A 26,788-nucleotide genomic window follows, 5' to 3' on the forward strand; every position below is an offset into this window, starting at 1 on the left:
CACCAGGATTAGCCAACCAAACTTGGGTCTGCTCGCCCAAAGCATAGCCTGGTTGTGATGAAGGAAAATAGAGTTTATTACAGGGAAGGGTTTTTAAAGGCAGGGGTTTTAAAGGGTTTTTAAAAGGGTTTTTAAAGGAGAGAGTCGCAGGTGCCTGATCAGCTTGTGGACATTTTTCTGATTGATTTCTGGTTGGTGAGGAGATAACCAGGTGGTATTTCGGGAGGCAACATAATCAGCCTTATGGTTCCAAACGGTCTGGGGTCTATGTGCTTTTGTTAGCATGCAGTCAACTTCTTCCATTTGGTGGGGGAGTTAGTATATGTAAAAAACTCAAGGATATGGCTCAGAATATTATCTATAGCCCTTGGGTAGGAACTAAGGATCCTTGACTTTTGCTTTATAGCTAAACTATTATTTTACTTGACTGTTTTCCTTTCTTTCTGCATTTTCTCACTTCTCTGAATTTGCTCTTTGGAACTTGGGGAAGGCCTAGGAGGCTGAAGCTTTTCTGCAAACAAGAGGCAGGGGATGGGGGTGTGGGGCAGTGTCTTTCCCCGGGAAGGCTTCACAGGGTCCTGCTGCTTGGTTTCAGGATCATTTTGTATTAGGATGAAACCTTAATGCCAAGTAATGCTGGTGGATTCCCAGCATCTAGATGCCTCTAGTCTGAAAAATAAATTTCAGGAGGGAAGAAAACTTCTCTTGTTCAGTCATCATATTCCTTAGTACCAAGCATAGTGCCTGGCACAAACACCTTCAATACATGATGTTTGAAAATCAGCTGGACAGTTCTAATGCTTCTGTGTTTATATGCTTAAGTCTCTGGGTTTTGGGAGACTCAAAATAGCTCATAGAAATATGAGCAAAGTGTTGAAAACAAAAACAGTACAATCTCTATGCCCCTTTTAATTCTTCTAAACACCTTGGGTATCTAAACATTTTAGCCTTTAGCCCTATCTCCCATCATCCTAGGTTTTTTCTAGATTTTCCAAGAATTAAAATACACATAGCACACACATATTTCACCTTAAGGACTGGCGACCACCAAAACAGGTGAGGGGCAGAAGCAATGCACAAGCAGGTGGAAGGTAATTTTCCTCCAAAGTTTGTCTTCCTCCCTCCTCACTGGTGTCCTGACTCTACATTAGAGTTTGGAACCATAACCAGGATACTGAACTTCAGAGGTCCCAAAACTCCAGCATCAGTTTATACATGGTTTATCAAGCTTTTAGGTATTAGAAGAACAAAGTAATTCATCTTTCACATTCTTAAGTTTAAAAAAATCTGAAGTAGGGCATTGATAAGATGGGGATAAGTGAACAGAGTCAAGAGATACATAGAAAGTAAAATCTATAGGATTTGGGAAGTGATTGGATCTATGGTGTGAAGAAAAAGACATCAAATGTTACTTCTCATTTTCTATCCTGTGCAATGGTGTGGTGATTACACATACCAATTCCTGACCAAAGGTCTGGGTTAAAGTTGTAGAAGTATATGAAATACAAGTACAAGAAAAGATAACATAAGAACATTACAGTAAGACCATAACTACTGAAGAATACAATTGCTACTCTTGGGAAACTCCTCTCATCATTGTGAATTATACACAATGATGAACGCTAAAATGTTGTTAAGATAAAGTATTACTGAGGTCTTTGAGGGAAAATACCATAGCAAAATGCAAGCAGATAATAATTTTCCTAAATAGAAAATTTCAAGACATAGTAAAAGTGACACAGTTATAAACAGGGCTAACTGTGCTTCTTGATGTTGGCTGACTTCTGTGGCAGCTTTATACCCACTCAGCAGTAGGGTCTTCCAGGGCTTCAGGTGGACAAAACAGTATCTCAGAAGAGAGCCAGTCAGTGAAATCACCAAACATACCCTGAACTAGGACCAAACAAACACAGCGTGTGCTTATGCACCAATCTTTTTACCAACTCATTTCCTAAGCGTGAACAAGGGTGATACACACATCCGTGGGTGCTTAAATACAGCACACAAAGCTCCCTGGAGTCTGAGTGGGAAGTAGGCCAGTATCTGTATTTAACATAACAGAAAAATGAAGGCACCAATCACAAATGTTTAAAAGGAGACACTGAGAAAGAAACCTGGACACTGCTCAGCAAACACTTCCCAGGGGAACAGTAGTATGGAAGAGTATTGCTTCCATAAAACAATGGCATGTGTAAAACTGAAATGATGCTTCAGTCTGTCTTAGTTTTTATGTCATGCAATTCACCCAAGTACCCTCCTTCGGATTTCACCTTATAATAGAGAGACCATTAATGCGGGACGGTTAGACCAAAGATAGAGGTTCCTGCTCAGCCATTGGTCGGCGCCACAGGGGGCCCCCTTCGGCCATTGGTCGGTGCCGCAGTGGGCCCCTCCCCCAAGCGAGCCAGCGTCAATGGGCGACCCTTAGAGGGGCTGGCAGAGTGGTGGTCATCAGGTGGAGAGTAAGAGGCGGATCCCAGCCTTCTCCCTGGGGCCCTCCAGCTCACCCAGCCTCAGGCTCCACAGAGGCCTCACCAGGACCGCCCACAGGCCGGGCCCAGGCCCTGAGGCAGTGGTGAACCTCTCCCCCATCCTTGCCTCTGCAACCTAATGGCAGCGGCCGTCTGCATGGGGCACAGCCTGGGGCATCTGGCTCCCACCGTTTGGGCAGCCTGAGGAGCCTGAGGGCCAGCTGAGTCCTGGGCACCTGGCTCCCTCAGCGATGACAGCTGGGCAGTGTCTGGAGACCTGGCCCTGAGGGAGCCACCAACTGAGATCTGCCTCTTCAGCCAGGCCTGGGCACTGGCGGGAGGACCCAGACTGGGTGCTGGACGAACGCTCCGGGGCACGGTAACCACCCACCCTCCCCGCGCCCCACCTCGCAGGGACTCCCTTCTCTTAGCCAGGCCTGGACCTCGGAGGGCGAAAGTTGAGCCTTGGAACCTTGCCCTTTCCTGTCAGAACAAAGGATAACGTTTACTTGTTATGTCCCTGTAAACCTGTCCCTGTTATGTCCCACGATGTTACAGGAACATCGTGACCTGACCATGACTGGCCCTCAAGAACAAAGGATCTGACACCAAGAAGTTTGCAACAACTAACCATGCCCCTCCCTCACCTTTCCTATAAAAGGGCTTTGCTGAAAGATTTCAGGGAGTTTGGGGGGTTTAAGGCATGAGCCACCCATCTCCCTGCATGGCCCTGCAATAAACCTTTCTCTGTCCCAAACTCCAGCGTTTTGGTGGTGTTCGGCCTCACTGTGCATCGGGCACACAGTTGCGTTTCGGTAACAACATGGCTATGCCTTGAGGAAGAAATAGGCTTTTTGTCTGGTTCACAGCCTATCTTCAGTTCGCATCACATGGTGTTGATGCCATCTAGGCAAAAAAAATTCATCTTTCTCATTGTACAGTAAGCTGGGCTTCTGCAAGAGAGTAAATTCAGTGACCATGGCCAACCTGAGTATGCCACCCCATGTGCAATTTCTCATGCTACATTTACAAACTGGTGTTCCAGTTCTATAAGTCAGATTGATGAATGCAGTTAACTTGGGTCCAAACACAAGCTGAGCCTAGAAGGACAAGATCCTAAACTTTAGTAAATTCATCAAGGAAAATTGCCACACTGTGGCTTCACCCCCAGTGGCAAAGAACAGTCACTTGACCCAAGAATCAGGGGCACATCTAATTTCTAAAGGGACTTCCCCCTTCCCACTCCTCTGGCACTGCAGAGGCAGGTGGGTAGCGCCAGACCATGGAGGCTAACTAGGTACTTCTTGGCTGTTACTATGATATATGCTTCTAGGTATAGAATGTTGTGATGTCAAATCCTACTCATAGTAGTTTCCTATTATAAGGAGATTCTTTGGAGGGAAGGGAAGCAACCTATCTTGCTTCAAAACTAGTTTTCCCAAGTCTTGTTTGAAAAGGCACACTTCCCAGTCAACGGATTTTCTCTTTTCATTAGAAACCTACATCCACGTCTACCCACTGGGGAGCGGGGTGGGCAGTACACTTTTAGAAATACCCATTCACAAGTTTTAAAAGGCCGACAGGAAAAGAAGTCAAGCAACAAATAATGACCACAGAAAGAGAGGAGGCTCAAGAACCAGGGTCACTGCTTTTCTTGATGCAAATACAAAATCACAACTGGGCCCCATTATTTCTTTGTAATCTGTAACATGGCTCCCTCCATTATCCTGAAAAAGAAAATTCTAACAACATTGTAAATCAACTATACTACAATAAAAATTATTGGCTATATTCAGCATATAAAGCTGTGTGATATTAAGGTGAAAACCATTTATGAACATGAAATACATAGTTAATATAGGGTTAATATCAAACTTGAGTTACTTTTAAAACGAGACATGGTGTTTTTCCAAATTTATTTACCACATTCTTCACATATGCAATGATTTTGCCCTTTTGTATGTATTCTTTTTAAAGTTTAAAAAATATTAATGCTAATACAATGTGTGCTGAAAGTGATGATACCAGTGATTAGACAAAGATATAAGGGGTGGGGGAGGAAGAATAGTAATTCAGGAAAAGATCAAACAAGAACAAATTAGAAAAAACATCGTTAATTACAGAATAACCCTTATAACAACTTCAGATGCCCGGGACTTTTCTGCAGCTCTTAAAACACTATGGGTTTAATGCACATACTGGAAAGGTACTAACACAGGAAGGAAGCTGCCTTACTGCCCCCAATGGCAGAGCCTTGGCTAGGGCTTCAGCTCTCTTCTCTCCCAAGTGGCATGTTTGCACATGGGAATTCAAATTGTATCCCTAAGAGAAGAGAAATTACACCTACCATCTCATTAAGACAAACTAGAACACCACAAAGCATGGTGAAGTATCTGCTAGCATAAAGGCTAGAAGAAAGCATTTAGAAAAAGAGTACAGAGACAGTTTTAGATCTTTTTTAAAAACTGCATAACTTCTGAAATTAAGCCTTTATTTTTCTCAAACCCAAATTAGCTATTTAAAAGTCTTTATACTTCACAAGAAAAAAAGGAAACTTTATTAAGGATTTTACAGGTTGTACAGCTTTCCTACTAACCTAAAGCTTATGAATTTTACCAGTATCTACCGATTTTCACACTGGACATTAAATTCAGGGTGGGGAAAAGCACAGGTGGACCAAGTAAGGACTCCTCTCCACTGCAACCAGAGTAGCTGTATTCTACCTCCTTTATAAACTGGCTTCCAACACTCTGTGACCTGATAGAGACTTTAGTGATGTTAGAAACTAATCAAATACTTACATAAGCTTCACTAACAATATTCATTTTATTCCTCAAAACATTTACGTCCCAGTTCCCTCCATTTCTGAGCCATAATCATAAAGCCTAGAGATAAGATATGTGAAAGAATGTCCATGGCAGGTCTTTCTTTGAATAGTAAATATACACATATACACATATATAACTATTATATAAACTACATAAGTTACATGAAAATTTGCATCAGCAAGCAAGTCATTGAACTATCTTCCATTAAGAAATTCATTCTGCCTTCCAAGACTAGAAGCATCCTTACACTGGCAGAAGTAAGGCCTCATTAGTTTCCTTCCTCTCCATAATTTCTAAAACTTAAGTATAAAGTATAAACACTAATTCTAAACACTTGATTTAATACTTAGGTAAAAGCAGAAATGCATTTCTTTTCAGAAGCTTGCCACCCTACCCTAATGCTAAACAGATAAATCTGAAAGTATCAATAATTTTGGAGAGCTGGAAACAAGAATGCTTTTAGCAATCCTGTTAAATTCTTACCAATTCTATTATGTGAGAGCCTGTATCTATCAAGGTGCAAAGCCAATTCACCATCAGCCTGAGAGTCTATTTAAAAGTATATATTCTTAGTTGGGGCTTCCCTGGTGGCATAGTGGTTGAGAGTCCGCCTGCCGATGCAGGGGACACGGGTTCGTGCCCCGGTCTGGGAGAATCCCGCATGCCGCGGAGCGGCTGGGCCCGTGAGCCATGGCCGCTGAGCCTGCGCGTCCGGAGCCTGTGCTCCACAATGGGAGAGGCCACAACAGTGAGAGGCCCGTGTACCGCAAAAAAAAAAAAAAAAAAAAAAAGTATATATTCTTAGGAGTGTGCAGCATTTGAAACACCCCCCCCCATCCCAGGTCTTTTTTTTAAGGATTCCAATGAAATAATAGTAAGGATTTAGGTTTGGAATTTATGGAGAGTAAGAAAATAACGAGGCCCTATTTCTGCCTGGGCTAGTGGTTTGCAGCAACCGAATGAGGTAGTTATTAATCCCCATTTTACTGATGAGGAAAACTATGGCTCTGATAAATTAAGCAACTTTGGGTGCCACTGCTAGTAAGTATGGGGCTATCTTAATCACAAGGCTGTGCATGGACTTTTTTCACCACACCAGTGGTTTTCAAACTGGGTATTTGGGGATAAGAGGAAATAGATATAACCAAACAAGGGCTCCAGCCCTGCATCCCTGTCTCAACCAGAAGCAGCTATATTTTATCTGTTTTACATGCTGGGCTTAAGCCTAACAATTTTTTTTAAAGGTTTCAAAACTAACATGTGTAAATTACTATACTACACCAGGCCACCTGCTTACTACAGCTATGTTAGTTCATCTTCGTTATTTTCCTCCAAAGAAAACAATGAACTTTACTCAAAATTACTTATGACCGCACAAAACAAAAATATTTTTGCATAAAAGACTTCAACAATTCATGCTATGTAGCCCACATGACCAACTTCTAAAACATAAAATGTTGTTAGGTTTCCTATAAAGACTTCAGGATTCAATTTTTCAGGTAAGTATAATTTTTAAACTATGATAAAAATTGCCTATACTAAATGAATTACTTCTACAACATAATCTGTGTATGCAAATATAGAACACTTACTTTACACACTGTACTTTCTTAACCTGCAAATATCATCTACTTTCACCCTGTAACTATTGAAAACGGAAAAATCATTTCCACTACTCCTTTTGCTTCCAAATGTTGTGGTTACCAAGAGGGGTAAAAGCAGCCTCAATTTTCTAATTAAGCTCTAATATGAGGAAGCAACTTTACCTAGGCAATTGCAGTAATTAATCCACCAAAAACAAACAAAAAACCCCTCCATTTTTCCTCACTACCCAGAATTGAGAATAAGAGCTTCTAACAAATTTATGACAAAGTTAGAGATCTTAGTTGTTCTCTTAGATAACACACCCAAACTAATGATTACTATCATTAATACTTTACAGGAAAGAAATTTTAAACTCATTACTTTTCTTTTTTAAAAAATATTTATTTATTTATTTATTATTTTATTTTTGGCTGCATTGGGTCTTTGTTGCTGTGCGTGAGCTTTCTCTAGTTGCAGCAAGCGGGGGCTACTCTTGGTTGTGGTGTGCGGGCTTCTCACTGTGGTGGCTTCTCTTGTTGTGGAGCACAGGCTCTAGGCGTGCGGGTTTCAGTAGTTGTGGCACGCGGGCTTCAGTGGTTGTGGCACGCGGACTCAGTAGTTGTGGCTCTGGGCTCTAGAGCACAGGCTCAGTAGTTGTGGCGCACGGACTTAGTTGCTCCGTGGCATGTGGGATCTTCCTGGACCAGGGCTCGAACCCTTGTCCCCTGCATTGGCAGGCGGAGTCTTAACCACTGTGCCACGAGGGAAGTCCTGGAATACCCTTTTAAAAATAACCTTCTTTGAGGTACACTTTTGTCTGTTGAGGTTGGATTTGCCTAAACTCAACTGGACCAAAGGTATGGGAAACTTAGCTGAGAACTTGCGGTACAAATTAAGTTGTGACTATTAAGAAACTCTACTTACCTTCTTGGAGATTCAAACTAACTTTTTGAAAACAATTTGAAAAAGATTTCTCAAAACTTTCTGGATAGCAGTAGGGCTGCTAGAATACCAAGATAGTTTCCCAAGTTGGCTGCTTCTCAAATTTTGGGTAATTCATAAGTCTCCCTTCTTTGGGTTGAACCTACATGGTCTTCAAAAACCCTTCCAAAGCTCAGTCTTTACCAACATAATCATATGTCATTCAAACAACCAAAATAATTCCTACACACCACACTGTATTAGCTATAGGCATCTGATAACATGGAACATCACACAATAAAGTATATTTTCTTGAAAATGATCACCTATTAATTTATTGCAACTAAAGCACACTACCATTAAAAGTATAATAATTGAGCAAATGCAGAAGCCAGCTTCTGGATCTTTAATATTCCCTTTAATATTAATGGTGGTGATTAATACTTATGTTACAGACTTACTAGTCTGAAAAATAATTCACGTCAGTATTTATTAGATAAAATAACTGTACCAAAGGTTACTTCTAAATAACTTCAAAGAAGTTATTACCTGAAAGTTTAAACAACAAAAGTTACCTTCCACATAAGTTCCACAATAAAATAATTTAAACACAGGACTGACTCTGCAAGTTCTTTTTAAAAATTACTTTAGAAGTTAAAAGAGGAAATATCTTTCTTTGTCCTGTGCCACTTCTTTTTCCCTTCCTACTTCTGTCCCCCAATATATAATATTATGGATGCAAACTCAAGAATTCAAGGTGAAAGGGATAATTTTGCTTCACAGATATGACCTACACTGTATAGCAAAAACAAGATAAAAATAGAACTGAACTTTAAAAAAAATACAAATTAGGATATATAACAAGATTATCTTTGGAAAAATAGATATTTTCTCTCTACTAGAAACAGCAAAACATTCCACATTATTTTCTTTCCCAATTGCATGGTTAATTAGCACACATTCCAACAATGCACATGAAAAAATTTCTAAGCCAGGGGTACTTAAATGATTTCTTCATCAATGTTTTGGCTAATTCAGTGGCCAAGAAAACATGATGTTTAGTCTCTAATTAGATGCAATCAAGAAACAAAACAGAATTTCTGAGGTTTAAGCTGATATGACCTAGCAAAAATCTGTCATTATATCAGCTACAAGTCTCCCTTCTCCCAAAAAGGAAAAAATTCAGAACTGCTTAAAAGTGTACAAGCTTCCAGGAAACTTCTAACAGCTCAGCTTCAGGTGACCTAGTAATGGAGTGAGCCATCTGTAAAGCCTGGAGTGGTCCAAATAACACAGATAACTTCAGTAATGGCTGGAAACAGATGCTGGCCCCAAATCAGGTAGAATACCCAATCTTCAGTCAAGGAAGGAAACAAAGTCCAAGCTTCTAAAACACGTAACGACAAGTCCAGGAACGTGGCCGGATATAATCCAGAAATGTGGGCTTTGAGGGGAAAAAAAAGAATGGAAGAGTAGCTTATTTGTGTGCATTGTATGTATGAGATATGAGGTAGATAGGGGGTGTTGATGTTACACATGGCACATCTCTAAAATGCCTCCCAGCATTTCAGTAACCTTCAAGCTATAAGCAGCTCACTAATTCAAAAGATGTTCATCATTTTTATCTATAGCACAGATTTACTTGATTTAGAAACTTTACATGAAGCTAAGTCCAGTAAACTCTACACAACTGCATGGACTCCTGACCAAATTCTAAAGAGGCACTACCTTTTTTCTGTATCTTGCATTTTGTTTTAGCACAGTCCTATTTTTAGTAGCCCAAAATCTAAATGGTGGTAGGTTAAGGATGATAATATACACAAATTACTATAATACAAAGCTTAAATTACTGAATTATCTAAATGAGGAACAGATGAAATACTATGAAAGCTCAGAAATAGAAAAGAGACTAGAGCAGGAATTTTGAAAAGCTTCGTGGGGACTTCCCTGGTGGTACAGTGGTTAAGACTCCACGCAGGAGGCCTGGGTTCGATCCCTGGTCAGGGAACTAGATCCCACATGCATGCCGAAACTAAGAGTTCGCATGCCACAAGCAAGGAGCCCATGTGCCACAACTAAGGAGCCGGCGAGCCGCAACTAAGACCCAGCGCAACCAACCAAACAAATAAATAAATAAGCTTCATGGACGACACTGCATCCAAATCAGATCTTGATAAAATCTGACAGGTGAAATCTGAGTGCAAAGAGCAGAGTGACCAGAGACAGAGTCCAGAGTCCAGAGCAGTTAGTTCAAATGCACAAAGGGGACTCATAGGAAATAAGGAGGGGATGTGAGGGCAGCATAGCAAAATCAGGGTGGACAGTAGAAGCTTTGGGAGGGAAACTGATTAATTTGATTTTGAACATCTTCAGTTACACGTATCCGTGAGAAATACCCAAGCAGATGTATCAAGAAGCCCCCCCACCCCAAATATTTGGGAGTTTTCTATAAGCAGCCGAAAACTAAAGCTCTAAGAATGAGACTCTTACAAAATTACAAACAAGAAAACAACAACAAAAAAAAGGGAAATGGGCTCCTAGGCATATGAGTCTAGCTGGACATTTTTATAGAGTTTATTACTTCGGGAAGGAAGAGGTAAAAGATGCATATTTGGGGTTGGGGGTGGATACACATGCCACTGGGAAAACCTTGGAGAAGACCTACATTTTCAGGGCACAGGAAGAATATTAGAAGGAGCTAAAGAAAAATCAGATAAAGAGAAAAAAAAGAGAGAGAGATCCAAGAACTAGGAGAGTTCAATGGGAAGAAAACCAAAGAAAAGAAAAAGTTCAAGGACAGTGTAGTAAGATAAGTTACTGCTTTTACTCCACATTTCCCTCCCATTAACATTAATTTATCACCGTCTCCACTACTCCCTTCCCCTTAACACTGCCCACCAACCCTCACAATCAGGGGACAAATAGGTTACCTCACCACTCCAGCCTGACTGATGACTCACATTTTTCAAGGGGCAGTGTTGACGTGCATACCACTCTTGAGAATAAAAGCACAGGAGGACTCCATTGCCCGCGAAAAGGGAAGTCCACATCAGAACATTCCAAATTGGCCTTTTCCGACTATCATTGGCAATGAAGTTGAAAGCCACTAAAGTTAGGAAAACAACAAAAAATATACATAGTCATCAAAACAAAATCTACCAGGAGATGAGGGGTCTCGGATATCTGCTACAATCATTTAGTTATCATAAACAGCATCAACTGTGTATATACACGTTCTATGCTGGCCATTGGTCCCATAAGTACAAATGAAGCTTCACTGTTGAAATTTATTAATCAGTGATTATTTGGAAATCAGTCAGTATTCAGAACAGGTGAAAACATATTTCATGGACGCATTCATATTCTAACTTGTCCCTCTCCACCCCACCCAAAGAAGGGTTAGTTTTCTTCAGAGGGTGAACACTGAACAGAGTTTAAGAATGGCGAGGTTGGGCTTCCCTGGTGGCGCAGTGGTTGAGAGTCCGCCTGCTGATGCAGGGGACATGGGTTCTTGCCCCGGTCCAGGAAGATCCCACATGCCGCGGAGCAGCTGGGCCCGTGAGCCATGGCCGCTGGGCCTGCGCGTCGGGAGCCTGTGCTCCGTCCGCAACAGGAGAGGCCACAACAGTGAGAGGCCCGCGTACCGCAAAAACAACAACAACAACAACAACAACAAAAAGAATGGCGAGGTTGTTTATAGTTTTTATGAGTTACCAAGTCAGTGCTATCAATAGTCTTCAAGAGCGTATTTAGTTCATTTCTCTACATCAAAGTGTAAGCATCCTGCAACAGAGTTGTACATAATTACTCAAAATTAATGTTCTTACCATCTGATAAACAAACACTGCCTTGAAATGGTATTACTATTTACTATCTAGTTTTCTACATTGATTTTATATTTTATTTTCTAAATTTCTCTTTTAGCATAATACTCAGTACTCACGGGATGCCAAGATACTTACTTCCAAAGAACATGAAGAGCACGAAAAGCACTGGATAGAAAAAGTTCAAGCAAACAGCCAAGGCATATTCGTGCACTACAGCAGACACAGCAAAGACAGCTAACATGGCAGCTGACCTGAACTTCTTTGTGAAAAACTAGGGTAAAAGGAAAATATTAGAGGCAATTTTCAGAAAGTAAGTAATTAAACATGAACTACATAAGACTTATAATTAACACACACTAAAGGCACCTATTTAATTATATTTATATTTGATTTTCTAAGTCTACTTGGAGTAATCCAATGTACTAAAATAATGACAAAAACATCTATGCTTAAAAATCCTTACTTTACTAAATGACGCATTTTCAAAACCATTAATGTTGAAAGATCGAGCATATTTTCAAAAACATTAATAACTTATATTTGTAACTCACTATGGTTGACAAAACATAGATTTCATTTATAAACGGACACATCAAATCTAGAGTAGCATTGTACGGTAGATTGGGCAGGTACCATTTTTACACGTAACAAAACTAAGATTTAAAAACAAGGGACTTGCCTCATCCATAAGTCAAATTACATTTATAAATGAAAGAACATTCGAATACTGTGCTATTTGCACCACAACACACTGTCATTTAGCCAAATAGTGCCCTTATTTAACAATTCAAACCTGCAATCCAGAGATACCAACGTTAATCAACCATGAGACTCAAGACTAGGTTTCTTCAGTCTAAATAAGTTATGTTCTAAAGAATGTCTCAAAGACATATATTAATAATCTATATCGGAGAGTTGTAAATCCGAACATAGGTGGTTTCTCCACTTCTAACAAAGGAAGAAAAACAAAAAAACAAATGGAAAAAGCTAGGGGAGATTATTTGCTGGCAATGAGACTCCAACAAAATGATCCATTACTGGTGGATCATTTCAACTTCTCCAAACGCCTGCACGCATTCTTACTTTGTAGTCATGTAAAATAAAAATCCAGAGCAGAAACATGGTCTTAGTCCTAGTAACTGTAGATACTGGTCTCTAAACAGTGCTATTCAAAGCAGAAGGTTTCTTAAGACATTAATGGCTCACAAGAGAATTGAAGACAACTAAGTATAACTTCCTCCAGCTGCACAATAGTAATACTTTCTGGAAAAGAATCTCCATTTCTTAAACAACATTAACTAAATCTTGCTGCTTACCCAGAGAAAGTCCTTGTAAGCGTAGTAATATAGCCAGTCATGGACCACCACATTCCAGGTCCTGTAATAGTTAGAGTATGATGTGGAGTTCCACCAATCCTAAGGAAAAAAGCAAAGGTATACATATACACAGAACTAAAGCAAAACCTACTCCCAGAGAATATACACACATAATATAACACCTAGAGTGTGTTATGATAAATTGTTAGTCCATACACTGATGTCAGAAAAATCTTCAAAGGCATTTTGGTTATTAGTGTTCAATGTGACATTAACCCTAGTTCTATGGATGATTAAGTTCCCATGTTCACTATCTCTTTATCACATAAGTTATGATGGGAGATACAAAACATAATCATTAAATCTAATGGTCATCTAAATAACAATCAGTAAATCCCCCTTACCTTGCTAAAACACAATGAGAGAATTCTAAGGTCACACAGACTTAGATAGTGTGATAACCCTCAAGAGCAGTTTGCTGGTGTCATAGACAGCAAAATTTAAGTTGTACCACGAGTGAGATGGTGGCTACCTCCAAGTCCTGGTGCTCCTTTATAGATATCCTGTTTCTTACTCTAAGATCAGACCAATGGAATAAGACATATAAAATTTGCAACCCGAACTCGCTGGTTCTTTGAGAAAGGAGGGGTAGGCTTGGAGTGTTGCCAAAACATGAACAGACAGACAAAATTCTAGAGGGCTTTAGGCGGGATTACAGAACACTGTGAACCACTCTGCCTCTACTCTACAACTTAATTCCAACTTTGGAAGTGTAAGAATACTATTTGAAGCAGAATTAATGCCTTTCAAAATAAAGCAGGGAAAAGTTATTTCCTTCATGAACTGTTCAACAGTCTTAAATAGAAAAATTTGCTGAGATCACTCCTACAGCACCAGACAGCCGATTTCAAATGAATAAAAAGTCAGCAAAGTCTCAGAATGCCCTCTGGACACCTGCTTTCCCACTGTGATCACCAATACAGGATCCAGCAGGAACCAAATGCGGTACTAAGGGAGCAGATTTAGAGGGAGAAGAAAAGACAAGACTACGCCACTTAAATCAGTAATAGAATTTCAGACTTAATATTGGTAAAACCTGTGGAAGAAAACGATTTCACAACATTTATGTTAAAAAGGTAGTAGCCAACAACGCTCAAATACTTAACAATGAGTACACAAATAAAATGTGAAAAGGAAGATGAGTCCAAGTACACATTACCTTATAAAACATCCTGTCACCAAAGCGTAACATCTCAGCAAAGGCATTGAGCCAGCAGTGCAAAAAGGCAAAAAAACTAAGGAACAGTATCAGCACAGCTAAAAATAAGATGAACAATATTAAGACTCTTTCCAAATAGCTCACATATCAATCAGTTAATTGTATGTCGTCATTTGCTTAGCTGGAATTATTTTGTAAAATAAAAGCTATTATTCCAGCTTACCCATTCCAGAAATGATACAGTGTATTTTGAAAGTTAATTATTTTAACCTAATAAAGAAATAACTTTCTTCCAAGTGAGTTTTATAGACAAAAATGACCCAGTCTGTTTTTAATGGAAATGCCTAGATGTATGGCTTAACTTGGTAGTAAAAGCCCTTTAAAATCTGGCTGTGTATTCCTCTAAACCAGCTGTTTAAAACTGGGAGAGATTTTGCCCCCAGGAGATGGTTGGCAATTCTGGAGACATTTTTGGTTATCACAATTCAAGAAGTGGGCCTTCTGCTATGATATCTAGTTGTTAGAGGGCAGGATGTGGCTAATATCCTACAATGCATGTGACAGCCCCCCAAACAAAGAAATATCCAGCCCAAAATGTCAATAGTGACAAGGTTAACTTATCTCTGCCTCTACTCCCAATGTAGCAAACATCATCCGCAACTGAACTTCTGCCATTCCAAAATACTCCATGCCTTTGAATCCATCCCACTACCTGGAAGCAACTTTCCACCACCTCTCTGCCCGGCAAACGCCTATTTATTTTTCAATACCCAATGTTAAATGTCATCTCCACTACGAGACAAAGTTCAACAGCACCTTAGTATATTATATATTGCACTATATTTTAAAATACCCATTTACATGCCCATCCTTTTTATTCACTTGTTTTTTCAAAAAATATTAGTCTACTATGTATAAGACAATGTAGGAGAGACTATGACTGGCTATAAGACACAATCCTTGAGCTTATGGAATTTGCAGCTTAGTGAGGAAGACACACATATGTAACATATCCCGTCAGAGGGACAGATAAAAGAATTTATTGGAGTAAATCTTGAGGGGCAATCAGGGAGGATTACTAGCAGATGTCTGGGAGAGAGGGAGAAGAAGAAAGAACGTGATGGCAGAAAACAATACCAACATTTAATGGGTAGAGAAAAGAGAAAGAGTAAGTAAAGGAAACTGTAAATATAATGAAACGGCAAGCTTCCAGAGAATAAAGAGTATGTATGTCTGGTTCACTGCTATGTATGGTATGGCCAGAAAGACAGAAGAATAAGAGAGTGGCAAAACAGACTTCAAAATGTGGTCAACAGCACCCAATGCTTCATGGAGATCAAACAGAATAAGGGCTAAATCAACTACTGGAGGAGATTAGAGATTTTAATAAAGGCCATTTCAATGGCCTGGTCACATTAGGAGCAAGATTACAGTGACTAAATAGTGAACGGGAAGATAAAGCATGAATACAGACTATCCACAGTCAGAGAAAGCAAAACTTGAGTGAAAGAAGACAAATGGAAAGATTGGCCAGGGACTGGAAGGATGCTTCATCTGTCAGATAGATGGGAAGAGGTTAAAGATGGGTATAGACGCGTAGATGAGTTTATAGCAAAAAGCAGGTAAATCAAAGGTGCTCACATGCAATGGCTTTCTATTTTCCTTGCAACTTTATGAATAGCCAAATTAACCAGTACCCATGTTACCTGGCAAGATGGAGTTAAATATACATAAGACCAGAACACGAGCGCTGAAGGGCTCCTGTTTGATATTCCGAAACAAGGGGGTGCAGAGCCTTTCAAAGATGTAGTACACATAAAAAAAGCAACCAAAAACCTGGAACATAAAAAAGAAAATTATAATAAAGAGAGCTTGATCAGGAAAGATGAAAAGTGATTTTTTTTCCTTCAAAAGAACATATATATGTGACCTGTAAACTAACGTTTACATATATATTCCATTTAACACTAGTATATAAGATTGCCAAACTGTAATCCTTCAGAGATAGTACTCAAGCCTAATTTCTACCATACCTATTCCCAACCCTTTACCAAATGGCATTTTTAAAAGATCAGACTCTGGAATCTCTTTTTCCTGCTACATGAAACTCATAACAAAAGAACCTATTTCATAAATGGGTATTTGATTGACACAAGATTTTAAAATGGGATCTTCTGGGATTTATGATTCTGATAAGGGGTTGAGGGAGTGTCAGACCACATCCACACAGATATACATCCAAAAATAAAATAAAAAACAGAAAGGGAGGGGGAATTTAATGTAGATGCATACTGAAGTAACCAAACGGAATTATTTTACTTAAAAAAAATTTTTTTTTAAATTGTAGAAAATTAGTTTTGATGTATTGGCAAAGCAAACACCATTTACTGAACTGGGAATAGTTTAAGGACTTCAATAAGAGTTCTAGGGCTTCCCTGGTGGCTCAGTGGTTGAGAATCTGCCTGCCGATGCAGGGGACACGGGTTCGAGCCCTGGTCTGGGAAGATCCCACATGCCATGGAGCAACTAGGCCTGTGAGCCACAACTACTGAGCCTGCGCGTCTGCAGCCTGTGCTCCGCAACAAGAGAGGCCGCGATAGTGAGAGGCCCGTACATCGCGATGAAGAGTGGCCCCCACTCGCCGCAACTAGAGAAAGCCCTCGCACAGAAACGAAGACCCAACACAGCCAAAAATAAATAATAAATAATAAATAAATAAATAAAAGAGTTCTAGAGCTCCCAGGAGACATGAATTAAACAACACTTTAAATATATTAAATTACTATTATATTCAAATCCCCATCTCCCACCAGCCAACAAACCTTAGGCACTTAAAAATTTACCTGTGCAAACTGCATAGCCACATAACCCCATCTTACAGTGGGAGTCCTAGAACAGAAGAAACAAAATTACTTTCTAAATAAAGTAAATAAATGAACTTTTAAAAAGGTCCTCACAGTATCTTCCCATGCAGAACATCATTTTTGACATAGGAAATACTAGTACAATTCCGTCAAGAATGACTGAAATCAAATCAGATTGCTAGAATCACGATATGGGGTTTCCCACGCCAGCAAGAAAATTAAAACCCATTCTAACTGCTCTGTAGCCCTACATGAACTGGTCTACCTACCCCACCTCCTTCCTGGCACACTCCTGGTGCTACCCCATTTCTGCTTCATAATGCCATTACCTGGGATAGTTGTCACGGTAGATGAGGGTAGGAGCAAATAAGAAGTACAAGTACTGGTTGACTGTGGGTACTGGAACAGTGCCTGGAAAAGGAAAACTATGCTTAGACTGGAGGCTCTTCAATTTCTTTCAGCAAAACTGAAAGAGGAAAATAAGCACAGAATAGGGAAGACAAAAAGCTACCTCTCCTTAGCTCATGTTGTTTCTTCCTGCTCTCCCAAAATGATGACTTCTTATTCCTAAATTAATTGAATATTACCAATCCCTCTAAACTAAGTTACTCCTGTGACTTAGACATAACTTCTAGAGTTTGAAGCAGCAATTCAAGAAAAGTAAGCACATGGGGTGTAACGACTCTATTAACATTCTACACAAATAATGCAACAGTTGCAATAGTCTAATGATCAATGTTTTAAATTTTGGGGACCAAAGGTAAAACAGGAACAATCAGCAAACAGTGAGAAGGTGTTCCAGATCATACATACATTTTTTTCCCTCCCCTCCCAACAGGTTTCTTTTTTTTTGGATCCTTGTATTTAAAATCAAACATAAATGTCTACAGAATGTAATTAGCCATCCCAGTAAACACCAAAGGTTGAAATACCCTGTGAATAATCCTTTGACTTATGGAATTACATACTTGATTTCTCCTTGGCTGAACTGAGTACCCGAGGCACATTCTCTCTGACAAATGAGTGGGCCTTCATTATCAAACGAATCTACAAAGGAGGGGGGAAAAAAGATGAATTTTCTTTTATTGTCTTGTCTCTTATAAGCAACCGCAGAACAGCACTAGGTTATAGACACACAAAGAACTTAATTTTGTACATACCAACTCAAACTCACTTTTATGGACTAAAACAAATGAAAAACAAACTCTAAAGAGAGACATGTTATTTCTCAAATTATTTTGCAACTAACAGCACCATCTGTTACAGGTCTATTATAAATTAAGAAATTAAAAGCCTGTTCAAAGAAGGTCTCCTGAAACGGTCCTTTCCATCAGTCAAACAGAGCATTACAGACAGCCAATAAAAGTCAGAAAATTCTGAAGGGCGTACAAACAAAATAAATCTTTTAGATGGCTATATGACAAAACAATGAATCTGACACTTCAAAAGTAGAGTTTTTAATTACAAAAATATTTTATATTTTAGATGGCGTCTACAAAAAGTGTTCAAGAACAAAATTTGAATTCATCCAGAACAGTTCAATGTAATTTATTTCAATTATCAAGAATCAGAGAACACTGAAGCTAGAACGAATTTTAAAAGACAAGATGATGTAGTTTAACACTTTAATTTTATAGATAATAGCATAAAGAACCAGATATGAAAATTTATCCAACTAATACAACAAAAAATAACAATTATTGTTATTATTATTATTACTAACTAAGCATAGCATTGTATTGAGCAACACTCAAAACCTTACCTGTTCGAGTATGACAATGAATCGGGAAGCTGGTGGTAGTGTATACACTAATACAACATAAAGTGGTCCCAAACCTAAAACTCCAATCTGGAAGACCACAAAAAGGAAGCAATGCAAGAGAGAATGGACTACTGGATGAGAACTCCTGTGATAGCCTCTGGCCCAGTGTTGAAACAGGAAATAGGGAACTGTAAGTGTACATAAGAACATGGTGCACCACGTCCACATAGCAACAGTAAGTTTGCCAAAAGCGTAAGACATGAGATTGAACTCAAGCACTAGCCTGGGGGAAAAAAAGCACAGAGAAAGAACACAGAAGTGGATTTTTAATAAGCACTGATTTATAAAATTAAAAACTTTCAGACCCAAAACTTTCAACTTTAGGAGACACAACAACACTAATACACATAAGTCATGGATCTAACACTTGTGCTCCTAAGCCTCAGCTTCACAACTTATTTATCTATTTTCTAAAAGCTCTAGGATAATATGGTCTTTGAACATAAGATACCTAAACTACTAACCTAGGATAACAAGACTCTGAATTTCTCAAAGATTAGATTCTCACATTAATACATTTTAAACTCTAAAATATGCTATGGCAAAGTAAATACTTAAAATATTTAAATAGCAATCATTTATGTACAAAAGATGATTTTGCAGAATGAAATAGTACAATTTGAAAATCTAATATACTATTATGATTATATCAAATTTTAATTTACTAATAAAGCACATAATTCAATGTATGATTATCACACTGTCATTTTTGGTTATAATTTGATTTTTATATTAAAAATGTTTTTCAAACGTTAAAATTCCAATAACTACTTATTTTTAGAAACAACCTAAAATGCATACCATAGCAGAAAAATTGGTAAGTCATATATACAATATTCTCTCATTTAGGAAAACTACCTAGAAACTACTAAGATGGTCTATTAAAATAGACCATTTTAAAAATAAAAGTCATAAAACTTCTAATATTCTTTTTAGTTGTACTTTTCAGGAGAGAGAACTCTCACCCTCAAATCAGCTGCTTTGGGATTTTCTGAAGCAATTTAACCAAATCATCTTTTTTCAAAATTTAAATATAGTGAAAACTCCCAACACCCCATGCATCAACTAAGCAAACAGGTATACTGTCTTACCTTCCTTCATCAATGTAATCTACTACAAGTGTGCTGAGAATGAAGAGAATGAGGAGGGCAATGAACATGTGATATATCGTTCTGATGTGGTCCACCTCAAACAGCTCACTGTAAATGTAGTTCATATAAAATTCATCGATATTTAATTTTAAAACACCATATATTAAAGACTTTACTTCAAAGCAGTTCAGAAGATGCTTAATCCATACTCCAAAAACATCTCAAACAGTAATTACAGAACACTACTCATGAATATCCGTATTCTAATGAAGAAATCAATGATAAATAATCAACTCAGCATTTCAAAAGAAATATTCATTACCTACTCAAAATGCACCTTTAATTTTCAGTTCACAAATGAAGTTGCCACAATTAATTTACATTGCCTATTGTTTTTCCCATAAAATCTACACAATCGGGGTGCTAAAATAAGTAAATCTGAGAAAACTATCAAGTCTCAAAGTTGGCTATTCAAAGAAGAGATGAAAAAAATTTATGTATCAAGAAGACAGCACCACCGAAACTCTCTTGAAGTGGTTTACCTAATTAGAAAATTTCTGTTCTAGCAGCACAACTTCAAGGAATTTATCAGAGGACCAATAACCATTCTTACCTCCAACTCCTCCTTTGAAACTAGATACAGAACCAAAAGTTCAGAAAGGAGGAGCAAGAGACGGCAAATGTACAAAAAGAAGTATCAAAACCAACGTATTGGGCTTCCCTGGTGGCGCAGTGGTTGAGAGTCCGCCTGCCGATGCAGGGGACATGGGTTCATGCCCCGGTCCGGGAAGATCCCACATGCCGCGGAGCGGCTGGGCCCGTGAGCCATGGCCTCTGAGCCTGCGCGTCCAGAGCCTGTGCTCCACAACGGGAGAGGCCACAACAGCGAAAGGCCGGCGTATCACAAAAATAAAACAAAAAAACCCAAAAACCAATGTATTACATGAATACAGAACACACTTATTAAACATTCATAGAGTACTCAGTGATTCTAACCATCAGAATAGTTTGATTTTTTAAAATTCAAATAATTAACAAAAGCAACTAAAAATACTCACTCTAAGAGAGATCGCCTTATAACAAAAATCTTTCCATGTTCTGGAGGTGCTCTCAGATCTCTGGGAAGAGCAAAAAATTAAAATATGAGTACTTCAAGTATTACAAGAAATTTAAACCTATGGATTAGAAAAGCAATATTACCAACTACAGCTTATAATATTAACTGCCTTCTCACTATGATCCAGGTACTGTGTTAGGGTTTTATGCATGTTTTGTCATTTGCTCCTTCTGAACGCTGCTGTGAGGTAGGTGCAGACATATCTGATTAGGAAGGAAGAGATGTCAGACAAACCTAACTAGAGCAGCACTCAAAAAGACCCCACAGTCCAGCCCTTATAGAGATGCATTCCTGGCATCACACGCTGACAACCACTCTTCCTTCTCCTCAACACCCCTAAGGACAAGCCTCCAGCCATACTTTACTCAGTTCACATACTATTTTTCGTCTGTCCTCCAAAACTGCACTGATGTTTCTGATACCCTTCCCTAAGGTCTTCCAACAATCCCCAACAGCCTCCTGATCTAAAAGGTAATTACCTCCAGTTACTAAAACCTCACATTTTAACATCTAACGTTATCACCTTCTTTAGGGCTTCTTGCAGTACCATTAGCACTTCTGCTATACTTAGCTATTCTGGTCAAAACAGTTCTCCAGAACAGGAGACTGACAGAGACCAAAGAGGCATAAAACCAAGGAAAGCACAAAATGGCAAATTAGCACACACTGGCCTTTGATAGCCTTCCCTCTACTGCTCTGGATGACTGACCAATTAAAATAACGTATACTAATTGCACTGTACTTTATTACAAGTACTGTATAGAGTACAATAGAGAGGCAGTATGAGACATAGTGAAGAGCACGGACACTGGGTTCAAATCCCCACTGTGTAATCTTGGACAACATTTAACTGCTTCGTGCTTGTTTCCTAACCTGTAACATGCAGTTATATTATGTCTCACAGGGTCATTGTTTGGTTTAAATGTAAAGCATTCAACAAGCGTTATCTATGTTATTTTATAAGTCAGCATGGTCTTAAATGAGGTATGCATGTTTGTTATAATACATGTATTAAGATGAAGAAACCCACCCTTCAAGTGTTTAAAATAGCAATACATGGCTAATAAAAGGTAGTGCGGTGTGAATCCAGGCTTTTTTAGTGCAATCCACATTGAGACCACTGAGCTGTGCTAGAGTAGACTTGTGCATTAAGAGAAACTATTACTCGTACTTACTTAGCTCTGTGGCTGTTCTCTCCTTCAAGAACAGAAAAGGATGTGACAGCACAACCACCATTGTCTAATGATGCGGATTTTTCAGTGAGACTGGTCACAAAACCATCAAAGTGACTGCCAACTTCCTTCATAAAAAAGGGCTTCAATTCCTAGAATTTTAAGACAAATAAAGGAAAGCATTAGGAGCTAACTAGCTTATGAGTTGTTGACATTTTTTAAAGGGTTCTCCTAAATAGAGCTGGATCAAAAGGAATCCATGATAAGTGAATTCACAGGAATAAAAACAGAAGAGTGATTTCTATAGCTGACCTGTAGTTTCAGAAACTGCTACTGAAAAAGCAACATGATGATTTGTCTTTTTAAGAATGTATACCCTTTGGACTTCCCTGGTGGCACAGTGGTTAAGAATCCACCTGCCAATACAGGGGACACGGGTTCGAGCCCTGGTCAGGGAAGATCCCACATGCCATGGAGCAACTAAGCCCGTGTGCCACAGCTGCTGAGCCTGCACTCTAGAGCCCAAAAGCCACAACTACTGAAGCCCATGCACCTGGAGCCCATGCTCCGCAACAAGAGAAGCCACTGCAATGAGAAGCCCACGCACCACAACGAACAGTAGCCCCCGCTTGCCGCAACTAGGGAAAGCCCGCGCACAGCAACGAAGACCCAACGCAGCCATAAAAATTAAAATAAATAAAATAAAAAACTTTAAAAAGCATGTATACCCTTTTAGGCATAAATCAAAGTAATCACCTACTAAATGAACTCCTACGAATGATATACAAAAACAAAATAACAGAAATGCTAAAAATGACAGTATTTTTTTCTCTTCAAATTTTTATATGGAAAACAAAAATCAATATTATGTCACCATTATATAATTTTAAGTCCCCTTTCTTCTCAAGCAACCCCTTCAGAGCCAAGTGTCCAGTGTTTATATTGAATATTTTAAGTCATGTCATTTCTCTGTGATACCAACATTTATACAATAATGTATATTCCTACCTCCACAGCTATATATTTATCTAACTATAACACACTTTTATAACACAGAATTATTATACATTTTAACACTTTAAAACTTACAGGTTTTGAAAAGTATGAGGCAAAAAAATTTTTTTTCTTCAAATTATAATAGGCCACCTACTGTGGATGCTCAAATTGTAAATTGTGGTATTTTTAAATTGGCAGGACTCATCTACACAAAGGAAAACAAAGTGTTACTTACTAATTTTTCAAGAAAAAAAAAATGCTCTTTCCTCTAACTATATTATTTAGGTTGAACCTAAAATATCTGAAGTAGCCTTTTTTCTGGATTCTGTTTTTGTTTTTCTGGACTCTGTTTTAACAAGAGCTTGGCCAAGTCTTTTAAAAGTAAAGCCTGAAAATATTAATGTATCTAATGGAACTATATGAAGGTTTTTCAAACTACTTCCTTCCAGAGTTCCCAAATGTTTTGGGGGTCCCGGGCAGTGAGAACTGGGCACAAAAGCCTTTCTGTGTTCCCCATTTCTTGTTTGTAGGAAATAGGCTTCATTCAGCCACCTTGACCTTCCCTGAGTTCCAAAGGGAAGGTTCAAACAGCTGCTTATCAGGGAAGGGAGGGGATGCAGAAACAAGGGCGGAGCAGTCAAGAAACAATAGTGCAAGCCTTGGGACAGGGTCCTGGCTCCTCCTCAAGGAATATACTATATCTTTGAGCTCTTCTGCAGAACAAAGGCCCCCACCCAGATGGAGGATGGCAACCTTAGGCTGAGTGCAAGATTCCTGGAGCACTGCCCTGTTACCTCACCACCAACCAATCAGAAGGAAGCCATACACCCTACAGCCCTCACCCCAAATTTTGCTTATAAAAACTTCTACCCCCAAACTGTAACAAGGAAGAGCCAATTCTGACTCCAAGTTGGATCTGTTTCTTTTACTTTAACCTTTGCGTTTCGTTGCTTTTGATATTATAATCACTGTCTATACCTGTAAGGATACATAATGGCCTGCCACAGGGAACCCTGTCCCTCTGTTTGTTAAACTAAAAGGCCTTCGTTCAGCTCACAGAGACATTCTGACCCTGCCCACCTGTGAATGGCTGCAGAAAAGACAAAATTAACACATCCCCTCCTATTTTGCAAGATAAATGACCTTTTTACTTTACTTCCTCACCTCCTCCCCATCTCTTCCATAAAAGAAACTGGCATCCAGACCCTGAATAAGATGGTTTTGGGGGGACCCTAGTCCGCCATCTTCTCAGTCTGCTGGCTTTCCGAATAAAGTTGCTATTCCTTGCCTCAACACCTCGTCTCCTGGATTTATCAGCCTGTTCCTGTTGTGTGGCGAGCAGAGTGAGCCTGGACTCGGTAATACAAACTCCGATGTTTCAGTTTATTTGGCCTCACTGTGCGTCAGGCACACAAACCTTGTTCAGTAACAATAGCTGATGGAGATGAAAAATACAAGATATACACATATGAACAATACACAGTAGACTACCTAAATGTCACCTGAGAAATAGAACCATTAATGAAAAGACTCAAAGAACATATAAAAGTTTAGCAAAGAAAGCAACCCAGAGATGACTGGAAATGCCTTTTTTGAGCTGGATGTCAAGCTGAAACCTTTAAGGATCCCAGTAAGTAGGACTTAAGATTAACTGAAAAGTGGGAGGAGGATACAATATGATGAAAACCCAAGACAGGAAAGTATTAGCCAAACAGAAAATGTGAATGATGCTGCCTGGTTTTAAGGACAAAAACATATAGAACCTATGTTCCCTGGAAGAAATAAAGTGTTTCATAAAATTATTTGTTCATATTAAGGTTATCAAATAGTATTTTATTTTAGTTCCTTTTGCTTGTTTCATTTCAATTATATGCCCATCTTCATTCTGAAATTTTTCAACAGGTATGATGCTGTTACCGAGTCCACGCTCGCTCTGCTCGCTGCACAACAGGCCAATAAATTGGGAGATGAGGTGCTGAGGCAAAGGATACGACTTTATTCGGACGGCCGGCAGACCGAGAAGATGGAGGACTAGTGTCTCCAAAAAACCATCTTATCGGGGTCTGGATGCCAGTTTCTTTTATAGAACAGAAAGGAGGAGGAGGTGAGGAAGTAAAGTAAAAAGGCCATTCATCTTGCAAAATATGAGGGGATGTGTTAATTTCTTCTTTTCTGTAGCCATTCACAGGTGGCCAGGGTCAGATTGTCTCCCTATGAGCTGAACAGAGGAACTTTAGTTTAACATTCAGGCAGAGGGGCAGGGTTCCCTGAGTTAGGCCATCATGTATAATAACAAAAGCAACGAAAAGCAAAGGTTAAAGTAAAAGAAACATCCAATGTGGAGTCAAAATTGGCTCTTCCCTGTTACAATGCTTCCCTAACCAAAAACAAAACAAACACCCAAAAAAGTGACACTCAGAAAAAAAGGAGCGGGGTGGGGTGGGGGTGGGGGTGGTGGTTATTTTCTCATTAAGCTCTAGCATTGGACTGCTTAGTAAATGAAGGTTATTTTCAGGTACAAAAATGCTGTCTCACGTAGAAATATACTAAAAGAGAAGAAGGGAAAGAATTCATTCATTCCACTAAGTGCTAGGTGTAGTTCTGGGCACTGCTGCAGGCACTGGAGATACAACAACAAACAAAACCTAGTGCCTGTCCTCATGGAACTTAAAATTCCAGTAGGGGTAAACAGGACATACAGTATGCCAGATGGTGTTAGGGAAAGAAAGAAAGAGAAGGGTCTGGGGGAAAGAGGGTGCTATTTTTCATAGAGAGGTTAGAGAAAGCGTCAAAAATAAGATGACATTTGATAAGATCTGAAGAAAGTAAGAGGGCAAGTTAGTCCATACCTGTGGGAAAAGTACCAGAAGAAGCGTAAGGGTAAAAAGCCCTGAGGCAGGAACACCCTTGACATGTTTGACTAATAGCAAGGAAATAGGACATTATAGTTGAAGCAAAAGAGTGATAAGAGTTGAGGTCAGAAAAGAAGGGGGAGGGTGGCAGGAGAGGGGCTAGACCATGTAAGGTCTTAACACTTTACCCCCTATTCACATTAGTCCGCTGAAATTTTATTTAACACTAAAAAAGAAGCCTGGAATCTTTGAACTAGGATTCCTCATACTCTGGAACTAGCACCCTTCCCAATTAAGTATCGGGTCAAGTAGACCAGAAGCACGGGGAAAAAACAAGCCATAATGAATGTTATAAAAATATCAGTAAAAGCTGATATTTATCTACCCAACTCAAATTAAAAATACTCAACTTCTCACGCCACAAGCTCTTGTGTGTTACTCACTACTCGCCCACAGATGAGCCATTGCCATACATGCCCCAAAACTTGCAATTTCCAAAGCCTACAGCAACCTCCTTATCCTCACCCTCCTCATCAATCGAACCATTCTCTTTTCCCCTTCTTTTTCTCCCCATATTCCAAAACTCCCACTGTAAACAAAGAATGTTGCCCACCATTCCAGTTCTACAAGGATCAAGCCACTGCCACTGCAGTCACCCACCCTTGAGGGGAATTCAGGATAGAGAAAACAAGGAAGCATTCTGTGCTT

General features: G+C 39.2%; 1 protein-coding gene across 1 annotated transcript in view; it reads right to left on the reverse strand.

Annotated features, from left to right (window-relative positions):
- Nucleotides 1–9,191: 9,191 nt before the first annotated feature.
- SOAT1 (sterol O-acyltransferase 1) overlaps nt 9,192–26,788 on the reverse strand; it is a gene marked incomplete at both ends in the record, with an annotated part of 48,903 nt that continues 31,306 nt past the window's right edge. The window contains 13 exons of the mRNA XM_079696365.1: nt 9,192–9,248; nt 10,765–10,910; nt 11,767–11,902; nt 12,948–13,046; nt 14,167–14,264; nt 15,873–16,002; nt 17,010–17,055; nt 17,360–17,441; nt 17,999–18,077; nt 18,793–19,075; nt 19,944–20,051; nt 21,002–21,061; nt 22,236–22,384. Coding sequence (XP_079552491.1) covers nt 9,192–9,248; nt 10,765–10,910; nt 11,767–11,902; nt 12,948–13,046; nt 14,167–14,264; nt 15,873–16,002; nt 17,010–17,055; nt 17,360–17,441; nt 17,999–18,077; nt 18,793–19,075; nt 19,944–20,051; nt 21,002–21,061; nt 22,236–22,384 — 1,473 coding nt within the window. The remainder of the gene's footprint in view (nt 9,249–10,764; nt 10,911–11,766; nt 11,903–12,947; nt 13,047–14,166; nt 14,265–15,872; nt 16,003–17,009; nt 17,056–17,359; nt 17,442–17,998; nt 18,078–18,792; nt 19,076–19,943; nt 20,052–21,001; nt 21,062–22,235; nt 22,385–26,788) is intronic.

This window comes from Hyperoodon ampullatus (genome assembly GCF_949752795.1).
Source record: "Hyperoodon ampullatus genome assembly, chromosome: 2".
NCBI lineage: Eukaryota > Metazoa > Chordata > Mammalia > Artiodactyla > Ziphiidae > Hyperoodon > Hyperoodon ampullatus.